This window comes from Dreissena polymorpha, chromosome 7, assembly GCF_020536995.1.
Source record: "Dreissena polymorpha isolate Duluth1 chromosome 7, UMN_Dpol_1.0, whole genome shotgun sequence".
NCBI classification, from domain to species: Eukaryota; Metazoa; Mollusca; class Bivalvia; order Myida; family Dreissenidae; genus Dreissena; species Dreissena polymorpha.
Genome location: NC_068361.1, coordinates 10128222 through 10143232, shown reverse-complemented (window position 1 = coordinate 10143232; position 15011 = coordinate 10128222). Strand labels below are relative to the sequence as shown.

Below are 15011 nucleotides of genomic sequence, written 5' to 3'. Positions count from 1 at the left end.
TGCTTTCGTCGACAAAATGGTTGTATTATATGTAGAAATGTAATGTACTAAATAGAACAACGACTATAAGATTACGATACTGTACGCACAAATGCAACATTTTATATCGCATATTTAATGGCGTTCGGGCCATCAATATTTTTATTTCGTAGATGGTCTGCTTATATAAAATGCTTGTTATTAAATATCAAACGTTATTATTTCAATACATTAAGTTTTGCGTGTTTGTCTATCTGCAAAAACCATGTCAAAATATCATTTTCAATAAATATTTTACTGCGACAGGAGCCTTTTGGCGACCTTTATTTTCGTTTCGTATAGGTGGCAAGCAATGGCTTATGCTATTGTAACATGCGTGAGCTATAATTAATATGTATTTTTCGTCACAACTAACTTGAAGTATGTTTCTTCTTTTCTCAAACATTCACATACTGCTTTGTATACAACTAACACATGCACGACTGAATTGTGCCACCTTCGTTATGTAGAAAGTATTATAATAATAACAATTGTTCATATTTAGATCTAATAATTATATGTTCAATACAATAAATTCGATATATTGGTGTTCTTAATGAGATTATGAGCCTAATCTAGGGACCTTTACAATAAGAATTAGGTCCCTGCCTAATCACAATTTGACGTATGTATTATTATACATTTATTAGTATATGTGTGTATTGTAGCAATTCAAGTTATTTAGTACTTTGTTTAATCATAACTGTTACGTTTGTAAACTCTGTAAGCTTACTTTGTCCACTTGGGCTCTTAGCCATCTGGATGTATTATTCAATAAAAATGTCATACTTGTTATCTGGAGAAAATTAACTTTTTTTGCTCAATCCTGTAGAAACGAATATCGGCCAATTCACAATCTTCATTTTTTATATAATCATTGCAGTTTTTTCGGGTCTTGCATTTTTTACGGAGCCGAGCATTAAAATATTCAAGACCGGAACCGGAACCTGCAGATTTTACGGGTCTTGCAGATTTTACGCTACAGGTATCGGTTTTAGATTTGACTGATATGTAACCTGGGAAGCATTGTAATCGATTAGTTTATACAACCTAACCGGTTTTACTAATTATTATGATAAATCGAATATGCATAACACTCAATCGGCGAAGGGATATCTGTCATAGCGATACATAATTTTTCAAAGATATCAGGTAAACGATCGTGTTTTTGATTCTTTTTTGACAACTTATATATTGTTCTTCAATGTCAAATAACTTATGTTTTCTATATGTAAGTAACTGTGAATGTGTAAGTTACTTTTGTCACATGTTTTCGCAACTACTGACTTTGAAAGTAGGTGGTGGTAAATTAAGGTGACAAACTAGCAAAGGTCCGTGTCACATTATTGTCGGATATCGTTCTTTTAAACACCATATCACAAGTAGCAAAAGCAAAAAAATGGCCTTTTGCAAATATTATCATTTAACTTAAGTACCTCTTCTCGAACCTCGACTCTTTTCGAACCCTGCATTTGTTTACATTTCAAACGCATGCTTAAGAGTTCGCACAGGGCTTGAAAAGTGCTTGAAAACAAGTCCTAGGCTTGAAAAGCCCTTGAACAAAGGTTGATGTAGAAAAAGTGCTTGAAAAGTGCTAATTTCATGTAAAAAAGCCTTGAAAAAGTTAATTTCTGCTCAAAATTACTTTTATCATCGCTTTAATTATAAACATAAATCGTTCCTAAGGGAAATATTACGAAAAATTTATCCCCAAAATCCGGCGTTTTGCGCGATTTTTATGCCCCCTTTTGGAAGAAAAGACGGCATATAGTGATTGGACTGTCCGTCTGTCTCACTCTGTCTGTCCGTCTGTCCATCTGTCTGTCTGTCTTTCCGTCACACTTTGCATTTAGGTTTCGAAAAAAGCTCATAGCTTTTATCAAGCGTTTATAGGGGGCATAAGTCATCCTGTATGGACAGCTCTTGTTTCCCCTAAAAAAAAGCCAGGCCCTTTCCACAAAATCAGATAAAAAAAACCTGACTACCGTAATTACTCTATGTTTTCGGACACTTAAAAATAATTATTTTTTTCGTGTCCGAAAACTTGGATACAAAAAATATTCAGAAAATACAGGTGTCCAAAAACTTAGAGTCGAAAATTAAAGTGTCCGAAAATAGCGTCAATTGTATCAACGACTACCGGTAATAGCACGCGCTTGTAAAGAACCATGCTGTATAGTATAAATTACAGTTATATATGTTTGTGCTGCTTTTTAAATAATTTTAAATGCTTAATTTATTTGTCAGAAAGTTAATACAAGGTTGTACATTGACCAACGAGTTCAAAGATTAGCATGTGATGTACCGATACTAGCTAGTATGAACCTGTAATTAACGCAATAAAAAAGCAAACTATGAATTCTTTGTTTGTTCATTTCCGATAGTTGTTGTCCAACACCTTCCATTGTTTGTAAAACTTGCAATAGGGTGCATCCCACTTTGAAGCGTTAAGTATTTGTCAAAGTTATTTTAATGAGAAGGGGTAGTACCATTGCGGTAGATAATTGAACTGTTAATTGGCACTACCCCTGGAAATTGTCATAACGCTTATGCTATCGGGCAAAACCATTGTTTAATACCGGTTTACAAGGTTATTTACCCAATAACGTAAATGAAATGGTCCGTTGCCGTCAGGCATGCACCTGCCATGTTTTATGATGTTAATCTGGTTGTAAAACCCATGATCTAAGTGTCATTAGATATCGAAAACAGGACCGAAATTTGGTAAAATAGCGCTGTAAAATATACCGTCCGAAAACTTAAGAGACATTAATTATGGACGAAAACTCGTGTGTCCGAAAATTAAGAGTTGCGAAAAATAATTATTTTTGCTAAAAAAAGGGGTGTCCGAAAACTTACAGTCAGTGTCTGAAAACATATAGTAATTACGGTATATACACCTCTTTTTCTATCCTGCCTAAGTCAGACCATCAATTAGGAGTGTTTTAATAAATCACTAAATTTTCAGACTGAAAATAGTTTATTAATTATAGAAAAACTTATGACAAATAAAAACTCATGTAATATGCAAAACTATATACATGCTATATCTAAAAAATGTGACAGGAATAACACAGATAAGTATCTAATTCCATGATCCTTAATTAAAAAAAAGAATTTTATATAACACTTTGATATTCAATTTCAGTTGTATTCGTGGGAAATCAGATCTGCATGCCATGAAACAAGACCGCAAGCTTTTAATTCTCTACGGAAGCCAAACAGGCACAGCACAGGATGTGGCCGAAAAGCTTGGCAGGGAAGCTAAGCGCAGACATTTCAAGACCAGAGTTATGGCCCTTGATACATACAATGTTGTAAGTAGACATTTTAAGACCAGAGTTATTTCCCTTTATACTTAAAATCTTGCACGTAGATTTAAGACCAGAGCCCTTTAAATGTACAGTGTTGTAAGAAGATTTATGTTTTTGAGAGTTATGGCCCTTGATAATACAGTTTTGTAAGTAGACATTTCATGACCAGAGTTATGGCCCTTTATCACTAGAGGGACAGGGCTTTTTTCTTGATTTGGGGAAAGGGCCTGTCTTTCCATTTTGGGGAAAACAATATTGGCAAAACTGAAAAAGGGGAAAAAATTTCCCAAAGTAAGCTTGAAATATGGGGAAATTGAATCATTTTAAAGAAATTCTCTTAGGGGGAGGGGCCTTTCTCTTGGGGGAAGGGGCTTATATAAGGCCCTTGCTAAAGAAGGAAAAAAAGCCTCAAAGTTTTTGTCAAGTTTCCGATGGAAATTATAGTCTCAAAACTGAAAAGGTTCTTCCAATATTGGTATTAAAATGGCAATAAAACATGGCACGCCATTTACTTAAGTCTTCTGAATCGATTGTTGAATAAAACAACAACATATAATGTGAAAAAAGTAAAAAAAAAAAAAGATTATTCACACATTTTTAACAGAACTAGTTAATAAATTCCAAAATAACGGTGATATATAGAAATAACTGACACTACAAAGAAGAAGAATACAATTTTACTCTTTCTCTTCATGTTTTTCTCTCAATGTAATTTATTGTAAAGTGATTTGAAAACCTTTTGTAAACATGAATTATTTTTTATTAGATTATGCATTTAAGTACTATTTTTCTTCTTACTTCAAAGTTCTACTTATTTGAAATTAAGCATGTTTTTTGGTGGGGAGGAACGGGAGTTTTGATGCTCCCAAGGCTGCAGTTTCTGAAATTTGTCATCAAAAGTTGGAAATTTTGGAGCGAATTATTTCCGAACATGGGCTTTGCATCAAGTTCTATTTACTCCCAAAATTTGATTCAGCACTTCCAAAATTGCTGTGATGTAAGTTTGATCATGTTTGAATTACAACAAAAAGGTTAGATTGACAGAAACGCTCATTTGTTTTAAAGTTTTATAAACATTTTTATATTTATCACTGAATTGATTTGGCTAATAAACACCTAATTATAAAAATTGAAAACAAACATTTAAGTTAACCTGATATTTCTACTTTATTATGCCCCCCTTCGAAGAAGAGGGGGTATATTGCTTTGCTCATGTCGGCCTGTCGGTCGGTCCGTCCACCAGGTGGTTGTCAGACGATAACTCAAGAACGCTTGGGCCTAGGATCATGAAACTTCATAAGTACATTGATCATGACTCGCAGATGACCCCTATTGATTTTGAGGTCACTAGGTCAAAGGTCAAGGTCACGGTGACCTGAAATAGTAAAATGGTTTTTGAATGATAACTCAAGAAAGCATACGCCTAGGATCATGAAACTTCATGGGTAGATTGATCATGACTCGCAGATGACCCCTGTTGATTTTGAGGTCACTAGGTCAAAGGTCAAGGTTACGGTGACCCAAAATAGTAAAATGGTTTCCGGATGATAACTCAAGAATGCATACGCCTAGGATCATGAAACTTCATGGGTAGATTGATCATGACTCGCAGATGACCCCTATTGATTTTTAGGTTACTAGGTCAAAGGTCAAGGTCACTGTGACCCGAAATAGTAAAATGGTTTTCGGATGATAACTCAAGAATGCATATGCCTAGGATCATGAAACTTCACAGGTAGATTGATCATGACTCGCAGATGACCCCTGTTGATTTTGAGGTCACAAGGTCAAGGTCACGGTGACCCGAAATAGTAAAATGATTTTCGGATGATAACTCAAGAACGCTTTTGCCTAGGATCATGACACTTCATAGGTACATTGATCGTGACTCACAGATGACCCCTATTGATTTCTAGAGCTGCAACGATTCGATCCGATTCATCGAAAATCGATTCGAAATGCTTCGATTCGATTACGATACCAAACCTACCAAATTCGATTCGATTCTTTAAAATATATACATATATATATACATAGATACGTAAAGCGCGCTGTATTCTGACTATTGATACAGGGAGGTGTAGGTTTTATGTTTACCTGTAATTACGACACGCGCGATTGGTTGCTTATTACTTTAGTCATCCAATCAATAATCCCGTTACGGTCTACTTTCGTAAAAAGCGTCAAAATGGCTGAACAAGTTGTTGCCTACAAATTGAAATTATCAGATGCGGCTAAGAAGCTAAAATCAAAAGTGTGGCAGTATTTTGGGTTTCGGGATGGTAGCCCTACCAATAAAGCTAAGTGTAAACTGTGCTTCACGGATGTGGCGTACGCTAAGTCCGGCTCAACCACTAATCTAATTTAATGCAATATGTCAAACGCAAACATAGCGTTAATTTAGCAAGACAAAGAGGTCGCACAAGTGCAACTACTCAAGTCGCCAGCCAGAAAAGTAGTTCTTTTTCTGTTGGAGTTTTGTTAAGTTTATTAAAAAATATGATTTGTCATACAGGTAACAGGTTATGCTGTCATGGCACAGTGGTAGACATGCTTATAGCGGTTTTGGGTAAAGGTGTAATGATAGTAGCGCAATGTCGGGTAATTCCGACAGTCGTCTAATTTCGACACTTTTCACAGTATTTATCAGACCAGTCTTAAATCATCATCATCCCGTATGATTTCGTTGTAAAATGTGACGTAGTTGGTGTTGTGACGTCACCAGATAACATCTCTCTATCAAACGTCTCGCTAATTGCATGTAAGTGAGTCATTTAAAATACGTACATTATATTACTTAGAGAATTTTTTTAGCGTTATGAGCTTCGCTAAGAGAGGTTACATAATTGTCAATTACGTCCCTTCAGGATTTCGCTGTATTTCTGGTATTTGTACAAGTTCTAGTATAAAATTTGTTTCACTTGACCTGTATTTGTGTTTGAATAGTGCAAATCGTTTGTTAAACTATGATTTGTGGGGTGTCGAAATTATCCTCCGATTTTATACGATGGTGGGTAATTCCGACACTCCAAATGTTTTCAAGCATTCCCAGCGCATATGGAAAGATAGATTCGTTGAATAAAATTACTCTTTAAATAGTTGACGCAGCTTATTGAATATTATATTTAGCTCTCTCTATATCTTTTCAAGCAGATTGTATAAAATTAGAGCTATTTAAAGATTGTGAAGGTTATTGATTAATGAAAATGTATTTTTTTTACTTAATTATATCGTTAATTGGATCACCTGTGATCACCTCGGATGCTGCGCAACCACCGTAAACACCTGTCTGCAAGGGTCATTCACGCGTTTTAAATGTACATGTACAAAAGAAAATCATATACACGTGTACTACATGTAGATGTTATAAGTATGTGCACACGTATGCACTTAAATTTGTACAGTACATAACGTCGGAAACGTAAATAAAGCGTTTAGATGATCAATACTATTAACTCTTAATGGCAATGCCAAATATATCGCGAGATATTTCAACTTTAGTTGAAATTCACAACGAAACTTTTAATGGAAATCAAATGATCACAATGTTGTACCCGCTACGAAATTTGTATTTACAAATAAATACACCCACGCCAATTTTCGCGCGCTTTTTATCAGGACAAAGAAATTCATTTATTTTATCTAGAAGTTGCTAACCGAAAATAGCTGTACCCGGCGCGTGCAAACCGTGTAAGATGATTTTCGCATGTTGGAATACAACTGTATTGTTTAGGGGCTTACATGCAGTTCATCAAACCTTTAAATAGAATCATATGCCGAAATTCATTTGATACTTTCGAAAATTGCGAACGTTTATGTTTAAGGCATTCTTGAGCACTCTTATCGTCTATATTTCCCTCAGATAATTTGCTTTAAAAACGGAAATCGGGCGTATATGGGATTATCGAGTAATGGATAATTAAAGAAGGGAGAAGTTGCATGTATTCGATAGATACAGTTGAAACATATGTATCGGAGGCGTTTTATTGTCGCCAATATATTTTAAATACTTATCACATCCTTTCGACCAGCATGTACATTAAAATAGAATTTATTTATTCATTATCACTCTTAAATTAAAGGGATCAATTCAATACGTTTATGTTCAATTATATTTAGCGAACACGATGATCACCGCGGTAGATATTATGGGTCCGCGGTGATTCGCGGTGTTAGTCTATGGCAAACGGCCCCCGCGACATTTGATCTGAACACCTATCGCGGGGTTCATATTGGTAAGCTAACAGTGAGATGAACATTACGGCGAGTGGCGTTTGTTTAAGTACACGGTGTCTGTACTGTATATTGAGTCAAGTGGGAGCACAATACGGACTCTAAATGCAATTTATTTATAATTCTCTGATTTGCAAATTAATTTAGTATAATCCTATTTATTAAAGCTCCACTGCATGGAAAGCCTACGACTTATTAAAACACTCTCTCCTGATCGCTAGGCGGACATCACATCCACTAAACCACCACAACCTTATTAACAATCGATTGGTCATTTTCGGCTCGGGTACTACTTACATATACCCCGGGTACGCTTAAGTATACTTACATGTACCCCGGGTACGGTAAATATACTAAAATCTACCCGGGAATTTTTACGCTAAATCGGTCGTCGTCGGCTATTTTTTTTAGATTAATTATGTTCATATTTATGTCAATTTTCTGTTAAATTGCCTCTATATTATCGGAATCCATACTCAAAAAGCATGTTGATGCAGTTTATAAAAACAAATAACAGAAGTTTGTTTCGTAATAACGGTAATCGGTAGCGCGTTTTACGACATCTGATTTAGGGCGGGAATAAAACTCGGGTACAGTCTAATTTCGACCGGGTACGTTTAAGTATATTTACCGTACCCGGGGTACATGTAAGTATACTTCAATGTACCCGGGGTAAATGTTAGCAGTACCCGAGCCGACAATGAACAATCGAGCCTAATTAACACTAGACATTAAAGAGATCGTGAAATTCTATCAATTGAGACATACAATGTAAATAACTGATTAAAACAGTTGTTGAAAATTAATACAAAGACAAGTGTCGAAATTAGCCGCTGACTGTCGAAATTAGCCGCTTACTGTCGAAATTACACTCCGCCGCATTTAGTTAAATCGCTTGAAGTTTTGAATTATGCCGGCAACGATAATAACGTTCGTTAGCAAATATCAACAAGTCAAAACGGTGTTTTTCATTTAGTTTGGGCACTTGGAGGGTAATTTCGACACATCAGGACTAAATCAAATTTTACTCTTAAGGTGTCGAAATTACCCGACTTTGCTCTACTACCATTCAACTGATTCCAGATACGTTTTTATGATTATTTATTTATTTTTTATATTATTGTGTAATCTAGTCAGAAGTTTTAAAATTAAAATTGAGTCCTAATTTGCTATTCTTTTATATGTGTTTTATTGAAATCACATTTGAACAGAAATGTTAATTTTGAGGCATACGAGTGAATATATGATAAAACTAGGTTTGAAGATGAATCGAATCGAAAAAATCAGTATCGGAGTGTCTGAAATCGAAATCGAATCGAATCGAACTGTTGGTGAATCGTTGCAGCTCTATTGATTTCCAGGTCACTAGGTCAAAGGTCAAGGTCACCGTGACAAAAAACGTATTCACACAATGGCTGCCACTACAACGGACAGCCCATATGGGGGGCATGCATGTTTTACAAACAGCCCTTGTTTCGTTTCTGAAATGATCAGGACTTGAATTGTACAGTCGGGTCAAAACCATTAAATATTATGAACAAAACATTTAAATTCAGTGTTTATTAAGTTTTCCTGCCAGTTTTCAAAAATGTATGCAAACCCCGAAACATTTGTTAATGCAAGACATGCATCAACCTACTTTTTTTCAGGCAAATCTCGTCAGTGAAACGACTGCCATATTTGTGTGCTCAACGGCAGGCCAGGGCGATCCTCCAGACAATATGACGGTACAAGTTATAGCTAAATACTATATATAAGCCTCGCTTTTTGGAAAACAGGGCTTAATGCAAGTGCGTTAGTGTTGCCCCGGATAAGCCTTGCAGTTTACACATGCTTATCAGGTACTAGCCCTTTGCATGCTAGGAAATTTGTCGTCTGCTAAAATGTTGTCTGCTAAATTTCTAAATTTAGCATTTACTTCGATTTTTTTTCAAAGAATACTATCAGAATAGCAAACAGTTTGGATCCTGATGAGACGCCACGTTTTGTGGCGTCTCATCTGGATCCAAACTGTTTGCAAAGGCCTTCAAATTCTGGTTCCAGGGCTCAAAGGGCCAGACTGCTCGCTTCAAGCTAAACTGGAATTTTGCTAAGATGAAACTTTCTTTAAAGCACCATTCCATACAAGCAACTTGTATTGAATGGTGGTTTAAAGGAAATTTCATCTTAGCAAAATTCCATTTCAGATGGAAAATGTCGTCCAGGATTAGCCTGTTTTGACTGCACAGGCTAGTCTGGGATGACACTTTGACCACATGCATTAAGCCCTGTTTTCCCATAAAGTGGCTCATCTAATCCAATCTTGAACTTTGTTGCTGATAACCAATCTCAATCAGCGATAGTATTCCAACAACGCTTAACTCTGAACCCCTCAGATAGGCATATTGACACATTTGTAGTCTCTTATAAAATCAAATAAAATTTAAGACCCTTCTTACTAGATTCAAGTTTTAGAGCCTTCATTTCAAACCCTTGTATACGGAACAGACTGCAAATAACTAAAAGGATGTTCTGGTTGTATACTCTGCCATTCACCAAATTAGTCAATGTCTACAAATAAGGAAATTCGGCTACACAAAATTTTATTTGGCAACCAGGTGTTATACATTATCACCCATAAAAGATCCCAAATAATAAGAATAAAGACATAAAAAGGTAAATTTGGCTACAGAAAATGTTGAGCTAGAGGGAGCCCTGGCTGGTTGCATTTAGCCATTGCTTCTGAGTGGTAAAAAGTTAATTGGCTGTGACATGCCTTTATCAGCCGCTTGACATGTCACAGCAATTTGCCAGATTGGGATAAGTACTGGTACCAACCCAATTTGGAAAAATTTGTGCGAAAAACCCTGAAATTAGGTAAATTTTTGTTGTGAAGTCTTCACTTTGGGAAATTGGTTAGATTTTTTCGCTCACAAATTCTTTAAAATTGATAACTAAGAGTTGTCAATTTTTCAATATTACATTTACTAAGGTTTAAGCCATAAAGCTACGAAAAATATGTTTCATTTCAGCAGGTTGCACATTGAAAAACTAACATTTCCATACACTATTTCAGTGTTTCTGGAAGTTCATACTGCGTCGTAACTTACCGAGGGACTCGCTGTGTCAACTTCAACACGCCGTTCTTGGACTAGGAGACTCTTCCTATCTTAAGTAAGAATCATTGGGGTAAAAGTAAGAATCATTGTGTCCAAAGTAAGAATCATTGGGTCCAAAGTAAGAATCATTGGGTCCAAATTAAGATTTATTGGGGCAAAAGTAAGAATCATTGGGTCCAAAGTAAGAATCATTGGGTCCAAAGTAAGATTTATTGGGGCAAAAGTAAGAATCATTGGGGCAAAAGTAAGAATCATTGGGTCCAAAGTAAGATTTATTGGGGCAAAAGTAAGAATCATAGGGTCCAAAGTAAGAAGCATTGGGTCCAAAGTAAGATTTATTGGGGCAAAAGTAAGAATCATTGTGTCCAAAGTAAGAATCATTGTGTCCAAAGTAAGATTTATTGGGGCAAAAGTAAGAATCATTGGGGCCAAAGTAAGAATCATTGAGTACAAAGTAAGAATCATTGGGTCCAAAGTAAGATTTATTGGGGCAAAAGTAAGAATCATTGGGGCGAAAGAAAGAATCACTGAGTCCAAAGTTATTATCATTAGGTCCAAAGTAGGATTAATTGGGGCCAAATGAAGAATCATTGAGTCCAAAAACAGAATAATTGAATCCAAAGTAGTTATCATTGGGTTGAAAGTATGATTCCTTGGGGTCATAGTAAGAATCAGTAGGGCCAAAGAAAGAATCATTGGGTCCAAAGAAATAATAATTGGGTCCAAACTAACAATCATTTGATTATTTTATATTCAGCTTAAATCATGAAGAGTATTTAAAGGTTATAAAGGGGAAACTAAGTATCGTATTAGTGGGACTTTGACAACACACTGGCAAAGAATTATCCATTGATTCAAGGACAAATTAATTGTAAAAATCTTCATGTGTCTTAGACAAATTATAATATCCATTAAGTTTGTTTTATTTATTAATGTAAATGTTAGGCCAATAGATTGATTGCTTTTCATTATCAAGTATGATGCAGAGAATCTTCTTATTCCAAACTTAAAACAAGTATGTTTCATTATGTTGAATCCAAATGCCAAGTTAGTTAAACAAATCTGTTAATGCAATTTTCTTATGTTGGGATAAATAGATGACATTTGGATAGATGATACATTCATCATGGTAGAGGTAGCTATAGATGTGAATCTGCACAGGCTAATCAGGTAGTACACTTTACCCCTTAACTGTTTTTTTTGGCCACAAGGACATACTTTAAACAGACTTCATATGCTAATCTTTGATGACACTTTACATATATGTATCAGAGATCTGGCTCATAAATTTCTGTTGCTAAATTTACCTTTTTATGTCTTAATTTTTATTATTTAAGATATTTTATGGGTGAATGTAGAAAACCTTGTAGCCAAATGGAATTTTATGTAGCCAAATTTCCTTATTTGTAGCCATTGGCTAATTAGGCAAATGGCAAAGTAAGCCCTGATGTATTAAGCCCCGTTTTCCCATTTAGAGGCCTATATGTAGCTCATTATTTGTTATCCAGGTTCAATTTTGTTGCGAAGAAGCTTCACAGGCGTCTGGAACAGTTGAGCAGTACCCCTCTCCTTGACGTGGGGCTAGCTGATGATCAGCATGACCTGGGGTGAGTTAGACAGTTGAGCAGTACACCTCTCATTGACCTGGGGCTAGCTGATGATCAGCATGACATGGGCTGAGTTAGACAGTTGAGCAGTACACCTCTCATTGACATGGGGCTAGCTGATGATCAGCATGACATGGGGTGAGTTAGACAGTTGAGCAGTACACCTCTCATTGACCTGGGGCTAGCTGATGATCAGCATGACATGGGGTGAGTTAGACAGTTGAGCAGTACACCTCTCATTGATGTGGGGCTAGCTGATGATCAGCATGACATGGGGTGAGTTAGACAGTTGAGCAGTACACCTCTCATTGACATGGGGCTAGCTTATGATCAGCATGACATGGGGTGAGTTAGACAGTTGTGCAGTACACCTGTCATTGATGTGGGGCTAGCTGATGATCAGCATGACATGGAATGAGTTAGACAGTTGTGCAGTACACCTCTCATTGATGTGGGGCTAGCTGATGATCAGTATGACATGGGGTGAGTTAGACAGTTGAGCAGTACACCTCTCATTGACGTGGGGCTAGCTGATGATCAGTATGACATGGGGTGAGTTAGACAGTTGAGCAGTACCCCTCTCATTGATGTGGGGCTAGCTGATGATCAGCATGACCTGGGATGAGTTAGACAGTTGAGCAGTACACCTCTCATTGACATGGGGCTAGCTGATGATCAGCATGACCTGGGGTGAGTTAGACAGTTGAGCAGTACCCCTCTCATTGATGTGGGGCTAGCTGATAATCAGCATGACCTGGGGTGAGTTAGACAGTTGAGCAGTACCCCTCTCATTGACGTGGGGCTAGCTGATGATCAGCATGACATGGGGTGAGTTAGATAGTTGAGCAGTACACCTCTCATTGATTTGGGGCTAGCTGATGATCAGCATGACATGGGGTAAGTTAGACAGTTGAGCTGTACACCTCTCATTGACGTGGGGCTAGCTGATGATCAGCATGACCTGGGGTGAGTTAGATCGAGCATTTTGTTATTGAGAGAATACTAGATCAGTTTCCAAATATTTGTACCTCACTCTGGAAAAAAAGGGCTTAATAGATGTGCTTAAAGTCAGCACAGGCTTATCTGGGACGACACTTTACTTACTTGCATTAAGACCCATTTTCCCAATCAAGACTTTTTTAGTTTTCGCATACCAATGCTGATTTATTCAGCGATTACCCTTGTTAAATAAAGCGATAAAATGGACATTAAAGCACTTGTGAAACATTGCAGTTTTAAAGATATTCTTCAATATGAGCCAAGAGCAGTTTTTACAAAGTTCAGAAAAATTCAGATACTATAAAATCAGTATTATTCATAAGACATCTAATTTTGTATATTTCGTCACATACAAAAATAAGGGACTTGAATTTCTATTCTTTTTTCTCCAAAATCAAGTCAAGTCAATTTTATTGGCAAATACATAAGTACATAGCCAAACAACATACATAAGAAATGTAATAGCAGTTTAAATAAATGCTTATACATCATGATGATGGAAAGTATGGTTTATATAAAATGGGCATGAAATAATAATGAATTAATGGTTATAGGAATGTTTACCATAATGACATATGAAAAGTGAAATCATCTTGTAGACAACATACATGTAAACTAGGTCAATCATGGTGACATTGGTTGCCATAAAACTACACACACAAAAACAACAATAACTAAAAAGAACACGAATCATATATACAATGTACATATATACTTAATTAATACTAATTGTGACTAGATGATAGATCTTAGATCAAAGGCCATTTGGGTAAATTAAGCTAGGTTAATTAATATCTTCCTATTCAAAGTAGTCAAAAGTTGCTTAAATTTTATAAACGAAGACCAGTGTAGATAATATTATTTAGGTAACAACAGTTTTCTTGAATCTCTATATAATAGACAAATTCACACAAAAAATGTATTCATTCTCAATTACACCCAAAGTCAGAAATCTGAAAATTTAGGTGTTGATGAAAGTCATTTTTTGAAGAACCAAGAAATTTTGTGCAAACAAATTTAAATAATTGTACTGTATGTTATTCAAATCTTAAAGGCGCAGGCTTATTTATGTTGAGGTCTTTTTTCATAAAAACGGTTTTAAATAAGGAAATAAATTGCTAAAACAATGAAAATTGTGTCATATTGTAAAGCCAAACACATTGATGTTAGTAAATACATTCCCCTTTTCCAACCTTTTATTTCTAGTGCAGACGCAGTTGTCTACCCTTGGATGGAGAAATTATTTACACAACTCCTGGTTATCTACCCCTTGCCTGACAACCTACAGATTATTCCCACAAGTGTGAGGTAAATTAATGTATCTTGATCCTTTCCCACTCAGAAGCAAAGTGAAAATGGCTATGTTCAAACAGCAAAAAACCAGAACAGCCTGCGAGTAACTCGCAGTCTGTTTTGGTTTTATGCTGTTTGCTGCAGAAGATCAGCAGAATCTAAGGGTTGGGTGTGAAGCCTATAGAACTTGAATCTTGTAAGAAAAGTCTTTAATTAAATTTAAATTTCTAAGTGACTCCATGTGTGTCAAAATATGTATCTATTTGGTAAAAGGTTAATACTCAAACAGTATTGGTTATTTAATCTCATGGTTTAATTAACCCTTCACCACTTAGATATGTACTTTGACACATGTTTTAGTCCCTTAGAAAGTTACATTTAATTAAAGACACCTTAGATACTTGTGAGCATCAAACTGCATTAAACCGGAACAGACTGTGAGTTACTCG

At 36.0% G+C, this 15011-nt stretch overlaps 1 protein-coding gene across 1 annotated transcript in view; it reads left to right on the top strand.

Moving 5' to 3' along the window:
• The first annotated feature begins 1015 nt into the window (after positions 1 to 1015).
• Positions 1016 to 15011, top strand: part of LOC127838471 (NADPH-dependent diflavin oxidoreductase 1-like) — a 31707-nt gene continuing 17711 nt past the window's right edge. Inside the window, 6 exon segments of the mRNA XM_052366255.1 lie at positions 1016 to 1170; positions 3167 to 3335; positions 9215 to 9292; positions 10621 to 10718; positions 12172 to 12270; positions 14476 to 14577. Of these exon segments, the coding sequence (XP_052222215.1) occupies positions 3198 to 3335; positions 9215 to 9292; positions 10621 to 10718; positions 12172 to 12270; positions 14476 to 14577 (515 nt within the window). The 5' untranslated portion in view covers positions 1016 to 1170; positions 3167 to 3197.